The 22033-nt window shown below is 35.3% G+C and overlaps 1 protein-coding gene across 1 annotated transcript; it reads left to right on the top strand.

Annotated features, from left to right (window-relative positions):
• The first annotated feature begins 233 nt into the window (after positions 1 to 233).
• On the top strand, positions 234 to 18031 carry LOC127869860 (uncharacterized). The gene is made up of 15 exons (XM_052412518.1): positions 234 to 262; positions 794 to 993; positions 1779 to 1866; positions 2322 to 2447; positions 2743 to 2783; positions 2922 to 3037; positions 3561 to 3657; positions 6079 to 6152; positions 6948 to 7040; positions 10975 to 11032; positions 11528 to 11581; positions 12025 to 12183; positions 13921 to 14049; positions 14459 to 14609; positions 15283 to 18031. The coding sequence occupies exons 1-15, from the start codon at positions 234 to 236 to the stop codon at positions 15359 to 15361; spliced, it is 1494 nt and encodes a 497-aa protein (XP_052268478.1). The 3' UTR covers positions 15362 to 18031.
• The last annotated feature ends 4002 nt before the right edge of the window (positions 18032 to 22033 follow it).

A 22033-nucleotide genomic window follows, 5' to 3' on the forward strand; every position in this document is an offset into this window, starting at 1 on the left:
TGTTTAGAAGTGATGTAACTAATGAGCTTTGGTTTTATCTTATATTGATAATAAGTAATGTTAAATATTGTTTTTGCGAAAACAGTTTACATATTTTAATTATCGTTTTAACAGTGTGTATTTTATCTACGATAATATCGTATACAGATCGCATGCGCTTATACAGTGTTCCTAATAAACTTCTTTTTTCTGCGTAGGCGGCGAAATTTTTATCGGTTCTATACACGATCGTTATGGCGGCGGTCATGGTGGGGGAACCGCTGTAGAGGTTGCTAAAGAGATGTCAAAGACAGATGATGCACCATGTGAGAATTGTAGATTAATGTAGCGTTAACCTCACTCGATAGGTCATTTAAATATATTGCCCTCTTAAGGACGTACGTGTGCTTTGGACAGACGGCCAGGTCGGTATCTTGAAATTCAAGTATGGTAAGCTTTCAATACTAGAGAGCGAAAGTTATTGTCACAAACAGGGATAATAACAATCGTTCCATCGTGCTTTGGACATAATATGTATATTCAAATAGTAAGGTCGCCGGTGTGTAATGGATATGGTGTCCGCCTAACGACCGGGAGGTCACGGGTTCGACCCCCACCGTGGGAGCGTTCTTAAGAACTCCCCGAAAGACACCAAATACTGGTTCTAGGCCCAGGAAACGGACTCGAGAGCATTTATATAAGCCTTAGGCTTTCGATGCAATCTAGCTAAAATAAATAGGTTTAAACTTAAACTAAATAGTATGCATCTTATATATAAGTGTTAACTCTTACTAAACACACACACATATTTCAGTTATCGACCCATCATTCCCTATTTCAACCACCACGCTGTACCTGGCCATCGTGGTGGGAATATTCTTGTTGACGGGCATGATGCATCCGAGCGAGTTTCTATTGCCTCCTGCACGGTTTCTGGTTCTTTCTTCTGCATTCCCGCCGGCTATCTGATTCTCATGATATACAGCATCTGCAACATCACCGACCAATCTTTGGGTACGGTAATAAAATTTGTTTTATCCAAAGTACCCTTTGCGGTAAATTTGCCACTTGGATAAGTGGTATGCTAAGCTCTGAATCACACACATAAAGCTTTGCGCAGAAGTTGCATTATGGTAAACAGTTTTTATTGATAAACAGTTAATATAACAGCACTGACAATTAATCAGTACTAGATTAAACGTCCGCGAAGTCGTTCGACAGCTCCGGGCTAAGCATGTACACAATACAAGCCGCCATTACACAACTTATGAAGACAGTCGATTAAAATAATATTGTTCTAATATTATGATTGAAAGTCGTAGTTTGTTATCTCCTTTGACAAGTTCATATGGAACTCCCATATAAAATAACGATTGTTATCGTGGGAATTCGTAATTATAGAGAATAAACAACGAAAATCCTTCCAGATCTTTTACTAATTGCATACCATATGTAACATCACCAATGTTTGGTGAGAACCATAGATCCACTTCCAGGTAAATATTAGACTAGTAAAGAGCTATTCTTGTACCAAATACACACCATTTGATAATAATTAATGTAGGTGAATTTATGCTCGAATTAGATGTTTACATTTATCCGATGTTAACATATTTCCCTTCCATAGGTGTTCGATATACATGTATATGTTAGATTATTATTACTATTTTATTTGTGTTTTCGCTATTATAATTTGTTGTGTCTCTATTTTTATTCGTGTTGTCGCTATTTGTTTTGGAGATGTTTGAATTTTATTCGTGCTATATATTATACCATTCGACAAGTTTTCATTTTTCTAGGAACGCGTGAGGTGAAAGAGTCCTCTGTGCGCGTTGTGCCCAAGAACTCGCAGGATCGACTGATTGCAGTGTTCAAGAAGGTGTTCTTGTGAGTGCATTCAGCTGATTGCAGTTTGTCAAGCTATTGAGACTTCACTAGCTCTGGTTTGGTAGTTGGATAGTTTTTAGAAGAACTGTTTCTATTCTTGCGAGTTCGCGCACCATTGTTGAATAATTCAACAGTTTTCAGAATAAAGTTTTATGTGATGTTTTACTCAGAGATAGCATTATTGTGGTCACACACTGTAATTTGGTTTTGAAATGATAGTTTTGACAAGACATTTTATGAAGGAAAGTTATTTCTGGTGAGTTTATCGCGTGTAAATGGGATCTAAATTCGGATAAGGTTTGCGTTTACATTTTGCATTACCGTATATTTTTGTCTACAATAAGGTATTTGTTATCGTTTGTAGTTTTAATTTAACTGTTATTGTTATATGTTTTTTATAATAAAACTACAAACATTCCACTCGCATAAACTTGTTCAGTTTAATTTGTTCGTAGCTGCTGTTTCACCAAAATGGAGACGAAATTGATAGAGAGCCAAACGGAAGCGGGAACTCGTAGGTCGATAGGCCGTGACTCCGTGAGCGAGTCGCTGGTATCCACCGCCAACACTAAAACTGCCAGGTACTGGAAATAGTCTTTAACGTGATGCCTTCCTTCAAACATTTATGAGCAAATGCTTGGAACTTATTTTTATAAGTTTTTATAAGATGGTACTTTCATACAAAATAATTCACTTGGTTATAATTGGTTAAGTGTATAAAGTTTCTTATTGTTGGCGTTAAAGATTCCTTAAAAGTATACAATATGCACACGATTCTACATTTAAATGTTCATAATGGTTTATAACATTTTATTGATACAATAAAGGGCATTTTCGTTTATTTAAGTACACTAACTACAATACATTCAATTTCAGTAGTTCAATTCGACGCATGTCGTACGTAAACGAAGCATTCGGTAAGTTAAACTAAATTTCGGGATTTTGTAAAGATATTTCGCAGAACAGTAAATTAACTGAATAAATTTGACCCATGTAAATTGCTTCTGGAAAAAACTCTTAAGTATAGCTAAGTTTGTAAATTAAACATTTTTAAGACGCGGTCGATGATGAACATGTTGGATTCTCTAATACGGAAGAGGATGACGAACAGTTTTTCGATTGGAAAGGCGTACCAGTTGAACAATGGCTTGGACGTGATTTTAAAGCATATGTAAGTTGTTTCACATAATTATACACGTGATGTTCACAATAAAAATATTCTTTCGGTTTCGCATATCAAAGATTGCATTGTTTGGTTCTTCTGCCATGTTTTCCTGATCACGGTACCAATATATGACCAATATATGATATTGTATATTTAGAAGATTAAGCCTACAGTTCAGGCAAATGGCTTTGGAGTATTCGAAGGTTTTATTAGTATTTGTATAAAAATTGACAAGTTCATGTTTGTGTATTGCAATTTTAATGTTATAATGTTGTTGTTTATTATGCGCATGGCATTATTCTGCTAGTAGTGCTGATGATAATTATTGATCATTGATATGTTGATAAGGGTATAAAGAATAGTCTTCCATTAAGAATAGTGATTACGTCAACGGAGAAGATGACGCTGACGATAATTCGTTTACTGCTGCTAAGAATTGTACTTCCAACGATGAGGTTAATGCTATTGAGCTGCTTCTGGGAAGGAGTATACAGAGCATTTAAAAAAAGTTTTTACATGATAATTGCAGGACAGCGTGGTTAAAAAGTTCAAAGACAACGGATTTGAAAACACTACCTTCATCAGCAAAATGACAGAGACAGAACTAAAAGATATCGGTATCAAAAGTACGAATTCCTGTTACTTCTTTCTCCAAATACATGTTGTTATGAACGTCAAAGTGCCACAAAAGTTGACATGAAAATGTGTATATAGTCGCCGTATTGACGACTGTGTTTCCGTATTAAAGTGATATTATGGGCATTTTGCACTGTTGAATTGAGCTGAAAAGAATTAACAGGTAAAAAGAGTTAGTTAAAATGTGGTCTTTGAACAATTATCTGCAACTCATCTTGCTACCAGTTGTTTATAAAAAATATACTTTATATGCGATATTCTTACGTGACCCACCCAGTCCTGTAAGCCGAAATGATCCGTAAAACAAAATTGTGTCGTATGAAAGAATCTGCACTAAAACTTAACTAAGGTTCAAATCGTACATGCATGATCAGTTGTCAAACGAAAGTACGGTTGATATTCAAATGCATTATTTTTCTCTTTCCGGTATATTGGTTAAGTATGTTGATGCTGCATTAACAAATATAAGTGTATATGAAGTGAAAACACCAAAGATAAACAACGGTTGCGATAGACACCTACAAACTGTTAGATGCCCATAATATCACTTTAAGAAAAGACAACCCATACACGCAAAAACATTCAATTGTTCAGTGTCCTTTGGAGTTTGTGTAACATGTCATTTGTACATAGAATATGTTCATGCGCAGTGACGCATATATTTAAGTGATATCTATTTTAATTTTCTCCTTAATTCAATCAATCAATTTAAGGTTTTATACCTTTAATGAACTTCTTATAATATTGCCGTATTTCGAAAATTGCCGTTACCCCGAATGGTTTCCGACTAGTTGCGTAGAAGAACAATAATTTGACGGTTTCGATTCCCGCGGGAGGGAAACTACTGTTATCAATTTTTGTTTGCTAGTATACTTATTTTATACCATTCCAAATAGTAAAGAGTTGTAAATAAGTTCATTAAACGACATTTAAACAAACATAAAACGTTTGAATCAGTCCATTTATTGCTTTAGTAAGTGTCCCCCTTTTTTAAGACACTGCGTCAAACTGTCAGGAAGACAGATTCTGGATGTCAAGGATTCTTTCACAGCGATTGTAGACTTGGGACGAGTCAGTGCCATACTAAGGATATACGTGTTTAAGGCCCAGATATTGTGTAATAGTGCATGCCATAACAGTCTGAAAAAAAATGTACCAAGTTATTGACATGTGGTTTTTCACATAAGTTTACTTAAGAAATACAAGTTTAAATAATTCCAGATTGAAACAATATATAAGCAAACATCCATTTTCAGGTTGTCGAATTAGTTTTTACATTTGTCCATTTTGAAATGGATAATTAAAGTTAGAATGATCAAATATAATGGGAACAATCTTTTTAAAGTTATCAATTGATAAAATTTATCAAAAATGTACAATTTATTTTCATTGAGAAGAGATATAGAGGATAATTTTTTCATGTCAGTGTAACATCGTTTGTTATTGCACGAGTGATCATAGAAAATATATTTTCACGAGTGGTGCAGACACGAGTAAAAATATTATTTTTTTATGATCACGAGTAAAATAAAAAACGATCTTACACTGACATGAACACATTTTCTGTTTATTTTATGCCCCTTTTTCAAGAAAATAATTAACAGCTGTTTCACTTTCGCTGAAAAGTTACCCTTTCTCCCGTGTTGTGCATCAATACATTTCAATTCACAAAATGACGTCATTTTCAATGTAAATAAACAGTGAAAAAAGCATACAATAAAAAGAAAATGTGTTGGATTTGATGGAATAACGATTTTAATTATGTCGTTATCATAAAAATCTTTATATGATAATCTAAAAATAAAAAAAAGTTCCGAAAATGTGTTATTTTCACCGGTGAAAATAACAATTTGTTTATTTTTACTTCTGTTATTTTACTGCAGGAATGTCATATTTTATCATTAGGTATAAAAGAAATTAGAATGATTAATTTAAGCAATTACATATTTTGTCTCAATATGTGAAGTATAAAACAGTGTGAAATGTCTTATTAGTATTCATGTTGATGCAGGTTTTCAACGATGTACAATTGCCCGAATAAATTTTTGTTTGATTGATAGTTAATTAACTTTATTAAGCAGTTGAAATCATTCTGAAAATAACTAATGACCAAAGATTGGTACTTTTATGTTGCTGTTTTTTCTGAGGGAACTAGCAACAGTGAGTAACTGGTACAATATATAGTTATGAACAAAACGGAGGAAAAGATTGAGTGTTTGGTATTAATAATGTCTGAAAATACTTAGATAATCGTTAATTTTTCCATAAACTTTTAATGTTGATGATGCAGAATAGTTAAAGGACATATGAAAAGAAATAATCGTAAATCAAAGTGTCTAAAGCGTTAATTAAATACTTAAATTGAATACTTAAACTAAGTAAACATGAATTCCCAAAGTTCTTATCCACAGGTACGGGACAAAAACACTTCTTGATGGAGAAGATCAAGAAACTACCAGATTTCGAAGTGGTGGTGACAGTTCCGGTAGGTATATTAGGTCAAGGGCACATTTAAAATATAACAAAAATATCACATAACTTCCAGACACAGATATGCAACATACACACACACAAAATAAATAAACATTGGGTCACCGCCGTAGAAAGGCCAATTTAAAACATGCTTCTTAAGAATAAATATAGTTTATCTAGTTACAACCAACAAGTACGTATTGGAACTAATACCTACGATTAAATATTCTGGCGAGAACATCTCAAGGACTTTTCGTCTGATTATCGCACCATGATTTGGAACCGCTGGTTGCAAGGTGGAAATTAAATCCACTATAATATTGCCATCTTTGAAATATTTGAAGTACGCTTCGTTATTTAATCCTGTAGACAACGTATCTGATATATCCACCGACCTGCCTTGAAAATTCAGTTTTTTAAATTAAACTATTGCACTATTGGATCAAAACGATGTTTATGTAATTTGGTTGGTAGTTTGTGAATGGTTTTTAAGCGCTAAAATAGCCTTATCTCAATGAAAACTATTTTGGTTTTAAGAAATGCATAACATAATGTTTATATTCGAAGGGAATGTTTACCTTACTTGACTTGGCTCGATTGTAGTGTTTTCGATTTATTTCAGGAGCATCACTTGTTATCGGATGAATAGAAATTGTTCGGTTTATAATCGATATTATTTGAGCGATTTCAATCCGTTTTTATAAGTTGGTCGATACGATATCCGTGAATTCTTAAACTTTCTTTTTTACCAATGTATGAAAACATCTTCAAACTGCACGTATGCGTGTTGTCTTTTTTTTGGTTCCAGAAAGACGTTAACAGTTGGTTAAATACAATTGGTCTATTAATGTACAAGGATAACTTCAAACAAGAGCAGATCACCTCTTCCAAGGACATGGAGGTACATTAGTTATCTACCCCTACAGCAATAATTTAAATAGTCAAGTTTGTATTGTTTGTCACGCGATGCAAGTCATGGGTGGTTAAAAATAGCTCATTTCCTCCCGGGATGTATACGTAGGTCATTAGAATCACTTGTGGTTTGTGACTTGGGATCCAAATTAGGCAAAAGTTACAATGGAAACACTCCTGTTAGCTAGATAAAAGAATCAACAAATAAAGACTATCGCATTCATATTGAATATAGGGAATATATTGGGCAAAAAAGAAACAAATCCCATCTTTTATTTAAAACGGAGCCTCCTCTGACAGGTCAAACCATATCCTCGTCTCAAACGGTCGCCTTGGTTCACGCTCTTACACGCGCACATTAACACCTCCCACACACATACACGGACCCACACTTCCATACTCATTCACCCACGCACGCACGCACATGCATACGCACACATGCGCTCATACATTAGCACACCAATAAAACCCGACGGTTGTTCTAGTTTATCGCTTTCGTACTAAATCTGCCATGGTACGGGTTTAATATCAACAGGACCAACATATTAAACAAGGTTAAGTGTACTTCCGTTTGTAAACTGGTCCTTATATTCCATTCGCCTCACCGGTGACTCAATCAAAATTTACTGACTTGGTCTTCCGGCATCTGTTTTGTATTTTAATACTTAACCACAAACGTTTAACACAATCCCATTCGTATTATATAAACCCTCTTACTTTAATCGATTCGCTCATCTTTTTTCCTGTCTTCTGTTCCTATCCCCTACACTTTACTTCTTTGAGCACCTCATGGAGACTGGTATTAATTTGAATTCTTATCAAAACGGCCTATGGTTAAATTACTGTTTCTTGTGCCTAGCTCCAATGTTTTTTCAGACCAGGAATTACATGAAGAGTAGCAAGTCTTTCTTATGCATTATGGATCTCTTTCCTGTTAAGATGTATTCTATCCTACATCATCTGCAAACCATCACGGTCGCCAGACCATTGACAACGTATACCCCTTCAAAGATCAAAATCATTCACCGATATCGATCTAACATGCGTGTTACTTTAACGCACGATTTCTTCATTCGGGTGTGCTGTCGCCTAAATGTTATATACCGAATTTAAGAATTTCAAAATTGTATCGTTCACAGAAACATGGCTTATCGAAACGTCCCTCGTATCTGTTTTTCACCAATGTTCACCCCTGAAAGAAAAGATCGGACTGACGTTAGTCACTCTGCTTTACAAAACTCTATACATTTTGCTGTTCACACGGGAATCACTAAAATTGTTATAGCCGGCGAAATACTATATTCAAAACAGACTTATACCGTTTGGACCATTCGATTTACCCTGGATAATAACATACAAAATCTCATATGTTGCCGTCGACGATTTTTAGTAAAAACAAACACACAGCCCTTGAACGCGACTGTTGTAAATTCAGAGTTATGCGAAACAAAGTTGTGGACATAATCAGACGCAAAAAAAACTAAATCATCAAGACACGTTGGTTGAAAAGCTTGAATCAATGCAAAATTCTAGATTATGGTGGTTATGTTTTAAAAAGCTTTTTTTTTCGACCCAACGCGACATCGTTTATATCCTTACTTATCCGCCAAGGTTTAATTGTTGAAGGAATACAATACACTAAAGGCTGTTGTCCTTAATAACAGATAACTTCACAGAACAAACGCTCCTTGACGAATCACAAGAACCTTATCTTAGTCAGTGCACATATAAACAAAACGAAACCCAGAGTTCTCTCGTTGTTACTCCAACCGAGGTCGAAACATTGCTACGGAGCTTAAACAAAGCTTCTGGTCCAGATTTAGTAAATGACCGCATCATAAGAGAACTTTCAACGGAACTCTGTGTTCCTTTAAGTGATATATTCAATACCATAGGAGGGAAGACCATAGTATTATTATATACGAACAGTCATGTAATTTTTGTGTTTCTGATGTTTGAAACGATCGGAAATTGTAGCTTTATTGGACATACTTGTGTCCGACCAACATTTTTTCCGTGAGTGTCAACTTTTGAGGGCTGGTATCGAAACACTCCCAGATCCATAGAAAGAAGCTTTTGTCACCCCAATACTTAAATCAGAAGACTCATCTTACCGCAAACTATCGAATTTCATTTCCTACACACTCATTAGATCATCACAACCTAACAATCTGATCTGGATTTGTCCCTGATGACTCAACAATGAACCAGCTTACGATACTTTATAACTTCTTTAGCAAGACTATCACTCTTGAAAGAGATCAGAGCTATATTCTGCGACAGAAGTAATGCATTTGACCGTGCATAGCATACGGTATTGTTGTGTAAACTTACTAATATAGGCATAAGATGCAGCCTCTTATCCTGGTTCATATTCTACCTTACAAATAGAAAACAAAACGTTGTTTTTCCAACCGCAGAATCCAATTGGTTTCATATCAACGCTGGAGTAACCCAGGGCTAAATTTTTGGGCCTCTTCATTTGTTCATTAACGATATTGTCCAAGAAATTAAAGCAAACATCAGGTTATTTGCTGACGACACTAGCCTTTTTGTTGTAGTTGACATTCCAGTCCACGCTGCAGCTATACTTAACTCCGATCTCGAAAGAATCAACACATGGGCTAAAACATGGCTTGTCTGCTTGTACCATAAGTAAACGGATTAAACACTTTTAAGTCGCAAGACAAAAACAACTCAACATCCCCTTGCATATATGGACAACGTCGCCATTAGCGAAGTAGCAAAACATTATCATGAGGCTGCACGAATAGTAACATGTGCAACGAAATCTCTATTCAAAAGCATTTGGAAGAAGTCAAATTGGAACCTCTAAGTAATTGTAGAGCTAAACATGAACTCACTCTTTTTGACAAAATCACTAACAACCTAACACAAATTGATCATTCTGATCTATGTTCATCCACAAATACCAACGACCGCTTTAATTTAAGGAATAATCAATTACTTTATATTCCTAGAGCTAGAACTGCGCTTTACTACAACTCTTTTATCCCATCCACAACTCGTGCTTATATCAGGCTTCCAACCGAAATCTCGAACGCAAAATCCATTTTCTCATTTAAGAAGCTCTCCAATCATATGCGGTCAAAATTCCAAAATAGTCCTATTATGTCAAACGTAAATCCTAGATAAACCATACGCGACTGCGAACAAATTTTAGTGTGCTCTTACATGACCTATTTAGTAAAAACACAATACAATCACCTCGTTACTCTTGTTGCAAAGAGGAAACAGCTAGCAACTTTTTTTTCACTGCCAATTGTTCTCAACCATTCGAGTGCGCCTCTTAAAATCTGTATCGCACTTCTGCATTCCCTCAACCAATGTATTGCGTTTTGGAAATCCTCTTCTTATTTTGGCAGATAACTGCACTATTTTTGCAGGAATGCATACCTTTATTGATGAATCTTAACGCTCTGATAAGATCCCTTCGTTACAAATTCCCTCATAACCCTCACTCCCAGCTCCTTATAACTCTTGCTCGCAGCTCGTTCTTCCATTTCTCTAACTCTTCCCTACCCTGTCAATCTGCAAGTACTTTTCACCACAATAACTCTACATTAACATCTAGAACAATTGTGTCCTTCTCGCCTAATGCATAATTTATTCATGCTGGTGGAACGACTTACACTAAGCCTAGTCTAGCTTTCAGGTCAATCCACATGTTACTGTGTATGGAATTCGTGTATATGTATTCCGAAATAAATGTGTTCAAACAAAAAAAAATATCACAAAAGAATGACAACACGAAAACCAAAAATACGTTGTTAGAAAGCTATTGTTTGCTCTCTTGAACAATATGGAATACAAATAACTTTATTCTCCATCAATGCCGTCCATAATGATCGGACATTTGTATTTAACACAGTAATATACCACTGACGTTTTATTAGTTTTAGGTATTGAAAACCTTCACTCGATCCAAAATTGAACTAGAGCTGAAAATAACCAAAATAGGTACGCACTATTTTATAGCATATTCCGGCTGCCTCAGTTTGTGCTACGAGTATCTTATTTTGAGAGCAAACAATTATTTAGCTGATACTTTTATTTCATATCCATCGCGCATCAGGAAATCGAATTTTTAATGCTCTAAAAAAATTGTAAACAATTCAGCAATTATATGTTTGTTTACACACACGTGCGAGTGTTATTGTGATAATTTCTGGGTTACGCATTCGGCAAGTCTTTCAACCGGTTGTGATCCCAAATCGTTGCATTTTCTATTCTAAGATATATGTAGATGTTTTTGTTTAATGTTCCTTTCTATGGATAGACGTGAATTTTATATGAAATTTGACACTTGCTTTAATTAAAAAACTACCTGATGGTTACAAAAATGCCTATTCTGATGATTGTTTGCAGTGTTTCTGTATTCCAATATTCTCTTGTTGCGTGTCCAATGTCATCTAAATTTGCTCCCCATTATGACGTCATAGTATGTACCTCCAGGTCACATCAAGCGGTTGATGCACGCTATTGCAAAACTGCGGAACCCAACATCCGGTAAGACAAGCTTCTCGCAAGATGTACTGTTAAAGGGCACCGTGTACACATGAACATTACTTTCGGATTATTTGCCTAATAAAACACAAACATAATACGCTTATCACATCGCATGTATTACCTTCCCTGAGGTCATTGCCGTGTCTCTTGCAACTGCTCTCAGGCGAGTAAGCATGCTGCTCTCAGGCGAGTAAGCCTGATATTGGGTCACTAACTGTAAAAGGTGATGGATGTCTATGAGTGAATTTTATACTAATAAGAATATGTAACTTGTAAAAAACGCATCTTTTACATGTATTCTTCTTTGGTGCGAGAAAATGCTACAATTTTACTTTCAGGGCTATGAAAAAGTAACAATGTGTATCCCACTGTTGAACAGCATAAAACAGACCGTATGTAATGTTTCTAGGCATTCTCAAAGGGGTATACCTCTTCGATTTCAGATGAACGGAAGATCTTTGAGGTACGAAAGGAGCTGGATAAGTCTAAATTGGAAAAAATGCGTGAAAGCAACCAGGAAGAGCACGATTTTTGGGACAAATTACTGAACTTGCGTCTTGTGCCTCAGTCCACTGCATATGGTCTAGAGGAGGATCTTAAAAGTTAGTTGTAAAGGGTGGATCAGTCTTGAACATTACTTTTCTGTCTTATAAATGCAAATCACTTTAAATTCTAAGTATGCTAATACTATATGTAAAACGTTGATAATTTAACAAAACTGTCTATTAAAATTGGTATTCACTCCTTAAGCGTAATGGAACAGACTAATAACTTACGAAGCATCACCTTCACAGGTTAGCATTGTGTCATTCTAGTGCAATATCTCGAAAAGAAGTGATTCTTATAATGGGCATAACTAACATTTGTATTTGTTTTCAATGGACATTATTTAAAATGCGAGTTTCTAAAGACATCGTAAGCTCGTAAACCTAATAAATAAAAGGACATGTCTGTTAAAGCTGGCCTCGCGATGCGAATATTTCTTAAAAGCGATTATTCAAAAGAAATCCGATATAAAACTATTACTTAGGAAAGAGAGACGTGGTTATAAACAGGATCGCTGGAAAATGTTTGCCTCCCGCCCATGAACTGCCTACGAGCCTTTTTTAATATGAAGATTTGAAAGGCGATTATGTTATTTAGTAATTGAAGCGGAACTGTGGTATAAAATAATAGTATATAATGGTAACTTACTGACTTCACAAGCCAGGGACCAGGGACCATAAGCTCGTTTCCTCGAATATATCGTTTGTAACAATAAAAGCTTAAATAAAGTCCTATCGATTTCTGCTTCCTTGGTACCTCTGTTGTACTCTCGCAAATCTAAACCTCATCAGAGTGTCCAATTTGTTGAAAGTTTCGGTTACAAGACGTGCCCTTTATCGGGAATCGAAGTGTGTAAAACATCATGCATACCACATATAAAAATGCTCTATCTTGGTTCATATTTTATTGAATTCAATCAAAATTTCAAAACTTTGGCAATAATGGTCATACTGTAAATCAACTAATTTAAAGAAGAGAATAAAGTTAACACTTTGATACATCATAGTGCCCGATTTGTTGAAAGTCTCCGTTATCCGACGTCTCCTTTATCCTTTAAGTGTCTCCAACATTATGCACACCAGCTATTAAATAAGGCTGTATTTTCGCTCATGTTACATTACATACAATCAATATTTCAGTATTTGAAGCACAGTAATCACTCTACATGCTGGGAAAGCAAACAGTTTCTTTTAATATTTCTTAGTATTTTTATTGTGTTGAAATATGCGCTGATCATTCAATTCATGCTGTATTACGATGGAATGTTCTAATTGTTGGCAAAACTGTACTCAACCATATCCGTTGTCTCAAAAACTAATATTTAGGTCATACATTAAAAAATGCGGAACTTATCTCTCGCACGTGACTTGGGGTTTTCTCTGTTATCTTAGTGCCATCCGTTATCGAAGTATCTTTGTGATAAGCGTGAACTAACACGCCTTCTAATGGTGATGGCTATTCACGAAAATGAAAAAAGTAATAATTTAACTACTGGAAAAAGCCACAATCATCAGAATTTAAAAAAAAACATTCGACGTTAATATTTACATATCTGAATAAGACTGAATCCTTTGAATAGGACAGCAATAGGCATATTTTGCGACCTTGGTTTAAATCGGTAGAAATCTACTAAAGACACGTGTTTAAGTTAACGCCACATTGGTAATTTATTTTTGCGATGTGCAATGCATAAACATGTAAACGGTTACCAAATGATTAACGTCTATTATATTCGTGTTATAAATTGCAAACAACGGTATAGGTTTTTCCACAATTGAAACCTGTTGTTACAGAAGACTTAGCAGAATTGCGCAATAAATGGATCGCCATTTTTGCCGTGTTCAATGCCATTTGGATGGTCTTGATTTACTCTCTTGCCACTAAGGGGAAGCTACTCAGTGTCGCAAATAGTAATCCAGTCGGTAAGCATATCAGAGTAATCTCAGTAAGGATTTTTATTTTACCAATTCTTCTGTTAAAAAGTTTGATATACTAAATGTCAAAAAATCTACCACCAATAGTTTAGATCTACACCTGTTGTTGTACCATAACTAGCATATTATTGTTTTTCAATAATCCGAAAATGAACACCTTCCATTAACACCACTGAAAAGGGAAAATATCACAATTTAAATTACATTTTCGGAAAATATAATTGATTTCGCAATGAATGTATGATAAACAGTTACCTTTTGTCGTGTTTTATTTGCTCAGTTTTATTTGCACAGTTTTATTTATTTTGCAATTTTTTGAACAATTATATTGTTTGTCTACAATCTAGCATATGTTTATGTAAGAACATTTGAACAATGTTTCATGTTTGTTTTCCAGGTCTGGTGGTACTTGTGATATTTAGCTTTGTGCTTTTTATCCAGTTTATCGCCATGATCATTCACCGCCTCACGACCGCCACCCACTTTCTAGCACGCGCCCCCTACCTATTTGGTGACAAATACAATGCCGCGTATGCGCTGAATGACCGGTGAGGGAGATTTTTATTTTTACAAAATGCTCGTTTTTATTTATTTGTGACCACAATAAATTCCATGTTTATTTCCTGCGAATTTATCTATTCATACGACACACGAACACTATGTTAGTGGTCATGTGTCGTATGAATAAATATCGCTGCGGGAAATTAAAATGGAAAAACAACGAGCATTTTGTATCTACAAACATCTATTTTACCAGACCACATCTGGTGTTGAAATTTCGACAATTGCCATAAGGAACACTGATTTTTAATTGGTTAAGTTTATTTTACGAAATATTGTACGAAATTTTCGTTGATTTTGAGTAGTAATGTTACTTTAAAATTTAAACTAACACAAGAGGAAATCGGGACTCAGATGTTTCCTTTTTCTCATGGGTAATGTGAACAATAAGGTTTTTCAAGTTAAAAATACGAGCAATTGAGAACTTGTGTTGTCCGATAACGCAATTATGCATTAGTTATTGTCTAAAAATGAGTTAGAACCAACATGCATACGAAATTTTTTCAAACGCATTTAATAGAACACATTTTATTTTGCTCAATGCATTACATTACAAGGAAATTTGACATGGTTTCATATAATAAAACATGCGATATGTCGACCTTCAATATAGTTTCATGAGATGTTTTAAGGTGCGGAAATGACATCACTTTTTTGCAGTGATATCGCCGATAAAAATAGGCCAATTTCGCACGTGGAAAGTAAACAAAAACATCCAGGATCTTCGGTCTACATGTAACAATGTCGTCAAACAAGAAGTGCAAAAACCGCTGCTGTCGCGGGAAAACGCCTAAGAGCATCCGAAATTCGTATACGACTACATCGCAGCTGCTTTGTATTTTGCGTTTATATAATCACTGCAAGAACAGATTTATAAATGTTTTAAAGTCAAAAAGATTCAAGTCTATTTGAAAGACTATACAATGTATACATACATGTTTATGACTATACATATTTATAAACATTTTCTGACACACTGATGAAATTATACGATGACTATACTAAAACTCTCGGGAAAAGACTGCAAAATATTGTTTATCCATTTGATGATGAATTTACTATTAAAACGTTCGTATTTTGCGCAGTTGTCCCAAACAATGGAAGCATACTCTAACAAAGGTCTTGATATGAAACGTATATTTGATTGAGTGTTTCCCGCTTGAGTTTGTATTTTAGCATTCTCATGGATCCAAGTATTTTGGAAGCTGATTTTGTAATATTGTCAATATGTTTGTGCCAGGAACCGTCTTCACTTAGCGTAATACCAAGATGTTTATGGTCTTTTACAAAGGATTAATGGGTTTCGTCGAAATCTAAATTTGGACGGTTTTGACTTTTCAAGAGACTGAAAAACATTACTTCCGTTTTGGAGGGATTAAACTCGATGAGCCATTTCTTTGCCCATTGGTTTATACAATCTAGGTCATGATTTAGAACACTTTCACTCCTTTTGTAAAGCTGTTGACGAAGGTAAATAGGTTCGAGACGTTTTCTGCGACATTTCTAAGGCCTTTGACAGAGTATGGCATGAAGGACTTATTCACAAGCTCCGACAAAGTGGTATCTCTGGCAATCTTCTATATTGGTTAAAAGACTACCTACATGAGAGGACCCAGTGTGTTGTAATCTCTGGCTGCCAATCTGACCCATTACCCATAAATGCTGGTGTCCCTCAAGGGTCTATATTAGGGCCCCTCCTCTTTCTTATATATATAAATGACATTGTAGAAGATATACACTGTCCAATTCGCCTATTTGCAGACGACACTACGCTTTACATCATCGTCGACAACCCTTATGATGCGGCTAATCATCTTAACTCTGATCTTGCAAAAGTGCATTCCTGGGCTGATGATAAGTGGTTCGTTACCTTCAATCCATCCAAAACCGAATCCTTAGTTATATCTAGAAAAATCAAACGCACAATCCATCCCCCTCTTTTTCTCAACGACTGCCGAATCACTGAGGTTTCGTCTCACAAGCATCTAGGCTTGACTTTTTCTGAAACATGTTCCTGGCATGACCATATTGAATCAATCAAGAAGAAAGCATGGCACAGAATCAATCAAATGCGAACGTTTAAGTTTACGCTCTATAGAAAGTCTCTTCTATCGATATACACAACATTTATTAGACCATTTCTTAAATACGCTGATATAGTCTGGGATAACATTAATACACAAGATGAAATAGAACTTGAAAATATTCAACAAGAAGCAGCAAGGATAATCAGCGGGGGAACACGTTTAGCATCTTTGCAAAACCTATATAATGAAACTGCTCTCGAACCATTAAAAAAGGAGAACAACACACAAACTTACCCACTTCTATAAAGTGTATAATTCACTATCACCCCCATATTTTTGCACACGTATCCCCTCTAGCGTGTGTGTAAGATCGGCTTATCCTCTTCGTAATTCTAACAATATTCACAGCATTCAATGCAAATCACAACTTTTTACACGATCCTTCCTACCATCAACTAAAAACTTATGGAACAATCTACCAGAAGCGGTAAGAACGGCTCCTTCTCTCTCTGCTTTCAAAGCAAATCTTAGTAAAGATAAAAGAAGAATACCCCAGCATTACTACGATGGTGAGCGGACGTCTAATGTCCTAAATACGCGTTTACGAATGCATTGTAGCAGTCTAAATGAACATTTGCACGCGAAAAACATTGTACAAAGTCCATATTGTCAATGTGGTGCGATTGAAGATACATATCACTTTTTCTTCAATTGCCCCATTTATACAGAAAAAAGAGTTATCCTTTTGAACAATCTGTCCAGTTTCCAACCCATAACCTTGCAACTACTTCTTTTCGGGGTTTAAGACGAATCATATGAAGTAAACTCATTAATATTCAAACATATTCAGTCTTTCATCCGAGATAGTCATAGATTCTAACCCAACTATATCTCAGGAACGAACTATATTCTGCTAACAATGCCCCCTTCCGCAACTGCTTCTTTTCTTACCGCAACTTCTCTTATTCTGAAACTCTACTCTTTCATTTATTTCCCTTTCCTTCTCAACGTATTAGCTCTTATGCTATCTTCATTACTCTGTTATACTATTTGTATTAACTTATATTATTTTTCCGTTTCTAAACGGTACACACTTGCCTATCACTGTACTATATTATTCGTAATGTTGACATGTCTTTATATAGTTGTTATACGTTTGGTTGTTTACACAATTACAGCAGCGCTTCTAACTGACAGAAGAGAGACATAGTATAAGCCTCGAGCTTCCTTATCAATTATGTCTAATTGTATTTTACAGCCTTTATGTTAAGCAATACTGCAATTTCTACCTGCCTAGTATATTGTTCGAAAATAATATGTATGTTTGTATATTATTGCTTATATGTACTTTCAATGAACTAAATAAATAGTTTTTAAACCAAGATCTTGCAGCCCCCTTTCATAACTGAGTCTGTTGAGTATTTTCATTAAGTATTTTCAGATTGCATATGAAATTGAGTTCGTTTATTGGCGTCGCACTGAAGTGCGGCGACAAGTATGTAATGCATTTTTTTGCTTATGGGAGGAGAAGTTATTTTACGGATCAATGTATATATTTTTGTTTTAAGAATATCTTGCATAGTGGTGATTTTGTGTAAATTAGTGTAAATAAGTACTGCATTTGTGCCTATTACTTTTATTACAACATTTGTTGCCAATTATGCAAAGCTAATTGTTTTAATTAACAACTGATCCACAACTGATCACAGGGGAAAGATCACTGGGACTGGGCAAATACGCGAAACTTTCTGGTTTTGTATAAAAACAAAACATAATCAAAATATATTTATTTTGTGGTTTTCCTCATAATAACGCAGACTTTTGCTGTTCGAGTTTTGGTTAACGCGTATTTTCTTCAATTTTACAAAACGACAGCGATTACACGGTTTATTGCTTTATTAATAACCGTTACACTACAGTCACTTATTAAGGCAGTAGGTGCCTAGTTAGATCGGGAATAGTCGGTCGATATCGGAAAGCGTTTCGGCTATAAGCGATATCTACGGTAAAGTCCGGAAATTATACTAAATACACGAAATGAATTTGTATTTTTTATGCCCCCGGATCGATAGATCGGGGGTATATTGTTTTTGGCCTGTCTGTCTGTCCTTCTGTCCCAAAACTTTAATATTACAGTAAAGTTTTGCAATAACTTTTGAAATATTTAACATAGCAACTTCATATTTGGCATGCACGTGTATCTCATGGAGCTGCATATTTTGAGTGGTGAAAGGTCAAGGTCATCCATCAAGGTTAAAGGTAAAAAAACAAAAACAAAACTTTAATATTACAGTAAAGTTTTGCAATAACTTTTGAAATATTGAACATAGCATCTTCATATTTGGCATGCATGTGTATCTCATTGAGCTGCACATTTTGAGTGGTGAAAGGTCAAGGTCAAGGTCATCCTTCAAGGTCAAAGGTAAAAAAAAAGCAAAAGCGGCGCATTAGGGGGCATTGTGTTTCTGACAAACACATCTCTTTTTTTTTATTTAAGAGTTAAATTTGCTTATCTCTTTAAGATTTAATAACTATACAATACAAATATAAGTTAAATTAATTCGTTTAATAAAATATTTGTGTTAATAACGTCACGGTTGTTGACATTTTCTTAGCAAAATGAAAGTGCGAAAAAAAAGCGAGCGATTTGTAAAATCGAAAAAGAAGCAAACACCGATCGACAACGTTGTGTTCGATAACAATTATTCATTTACCGAGCTCTGCGATGGCGATTTGTGTGTAAATGACTCACGTAAAAGCTATTCGCATTTGCTAAATGGCGTGAAAACAGTAAGCAGAAGTGGGTGGGGAGAGGGAAGAAGATTGATTGACTTGTTGAGCTGGAGGTTTTGCTTAACAAATAACAGTATGGTCAGTTTTGTAATCTGTATCCCATTCCTTTGACAATATATAACATTGTTGGCGAACTGCAAATGGCCTCAGTGGTTATTTGTACGTTGTTTGTGAAAACCCTGACTGTAGAAAAGTCAACCGTGTTGCTTATGGAAAATAGCACCATCTTAAGATCAGGGGAATGCCATGCTTTGACGTAAATACCAAGCTTGTAACAGGTATGCATGTCTTCATTTTTCAACCTGCCATTTCTATCAATGCTTAATCATTGTACAATTTCCATTGATTATTGAACTTCTTACACATTTTCAGACCCCTAAAAATTCCAAGTGTCATTCCCAGTGAATATTTGTTTACCGTGTAATATATAAGGAAACATTCCGGTGTCCATCATATTCAGTTTTCAAATTTAGTTTTACATTTGTGTGGGATTGTATGAAAATACATTGTGACGTCATTATTAAGTAACTACGGCCTTTTTTCGTTTTCATGTTCTTATCATTTTCAATTCTCTTTTCAGCAATGAAAGTCAGTTTGGGCAGGCCGGTGAAGGTAAATAACTTCCTTACCATTCTAAACATAACGCTTATTGCAAATAGAAATCTTAAGAAGATGGAGGCTCGTGCTGGGGAGGCCATCAAGAAAAGCTGAACTGCGTCGTCTAACAAGGCTGCCATTGATGCTTATGAGAAAGAAATGGAGTAAGTGTAAAAACTAACTTTTAATACAATGTTATTGACTATTCTGGTGCCAAATTTTAGTATTTTTCTCAGCAACTGTCTTCTTATTTCCTATTCCAGATGAACATGAAACATATTAATAATATTTGTTTTATTAAAGGCACTGTGTTCATAGTTTGGTAAAATTACATTTTTTTTAAGATTTTTGGTTAGAACCCAAGGGCAGGCACATTATTAAAAATATTTGTGATTGTTATTATAAATATTTAAAGCCATTCCAAATATTACAATTTTTTAAAATAAATTCATTACTTTAAGTAATAAATCTTATGAAGGAGCATAGGTATATTAAAATTCTGAGCTATTCATATAAATGGTGAATTCTTTTCATAAGCGATAATTTGAGTTCAACGACTTTTCAATATGTAATGTGCTTGTTGTGCTGAAAATTGATTTTTCTCATAACCAACAATCATATAAGGCGTCAGAATGAAACTTAAAGGGGAATTATAAAATTCATGAAATAAGCAGTGTGTGAATTTAATTTTGTATTTCAGTTCGAGACCTGATATTACTCAGATTGCTGCTGTGCATTTGAAGACGGGTTTTAAGTTCTCGACATATGTGAAGACAACAGTGCCAATATCTTCCGAAGCTCAGAAAGTGATTGGCATCTGTGTTGATGATCATGACATAATGCGTGTAAATGGTGGAAGTGTTGATAGTGTATCAATTAAAACTTCTCTACATGATTGTATGATGTGGCTTGCAAAGTTTCCCAGAGCCATATTTGTTGCTCATAATGGGCGCAGGTTTGATTTTCCAGTTTTGGTTAGTGCATTGCTGAACACACACTGTTTTGAAACGTTTTGTAATTGTGTAAGCAGTTTTGTTGTCTCTTTGCCGGCTTTCAAAAATCGTATCCTGGACAGTCACACAAGCAGGAAGATCTAGTGAACGTGTTCTTCAGGCAACCTGCAAATCCCACAGTGCTCCTGATGATGTTGAAGCACTGGGATCTTCGCTTAAAACATGTAAAATTACTGACAATATGGCCCACATCTTTACTGTTACTGCAATCCATAATTCAGTTTGTTTAAGTCATGAAAAGCCTTAAAGGCAAAGAACATTAGATTGTTAGACGTGCTGTTGCCTAGAGGAACTCAAAAGCGACCAACAGCTGAAAACATTGCGGGATATGGACTGGCCTTGTGTCATTTGAAAGCCATATTTTCTAGTTCCGGAGAGGATGACTTTAGGGATACTTTCATTGCTAAAAACAATGAGGGACTACCAAAAGTCACAAACGCAAAAAAATATTTTATCTAGAGTGGTCCCTAAAATCGGTCAGTTTTTCAGTGACGAAAAGTGACGGAACGAGATAATATGGCTTTCTAATGACACGCGGCCAGTCAAAATCACGCAATGGCTTTATACTGATACTAAATTATGTACATCTAGTTGTCATTAATCTGGCTGTTTTTATTAAAATATAAGTTGTATATTATTGTGCTACATGTATAAAGAAACATGATAACTTTTACATCTTTATGCTACGTAATATTGGGACAACTTTGTCATTTTGTGGTGAACTGCGCCTGTATTCATATGTTGCCTTTTGACTTTAGGTAACCTTAAGATTGTAATATTAGCTCAGCTGTTTTCGGAGAAAACTCCGAGGTATTGTCATAGCCTCTTCGTCGTCCGCTGCCGTGCTTAAACCTTTACATTTGCTCTCAAATTAAAGCGCCTCCACCTAGAACTTTGAAACTTCATATGTACATGCACCTTGATGAGTTCTAAACGCCACACCCATTTTTGGGTCACTAGATCAAAGGTAAAGGTCGTTGT

The sequence above is a fragment of the Dreissena polymorpha genome, chromosome 2 (assembly GCF_020536995.1).
Source record: "Dreissena polymorpha isolate Duluth1 chromosome 2, UMN_Dpol_1.0, whole genome shotgun sequence".
NCBI classification, from domain to species: domain Eukaryota; kingdom Metazoa; phylum Mollusca; class Bivalvia; order Myida; family Dreissenidae; genus Dreissena; species Dreissena polymorpha.

Coding starts and splice junctions, on each gene's coding strand:
- LOC127869860 (XM_052412518.1), top strand. CDS start 234: ATGGCGGCGGTCATGGTGGGGGAACCGCT. Junction 994..1,778: donor CATCACCGACCAATCTTTGG/GTACGGTAATAA, acceptor TCATTTTTCTAG/GAACGCGTGAGGTGAAAGAG. Junction 6,153..6,947: donor AAGTGGTGGTGACAGTTCCG/GTAGGTATATTA, acceptor TTTTGGTTCCAG/AAAGACGTTAACAGTTGGTT.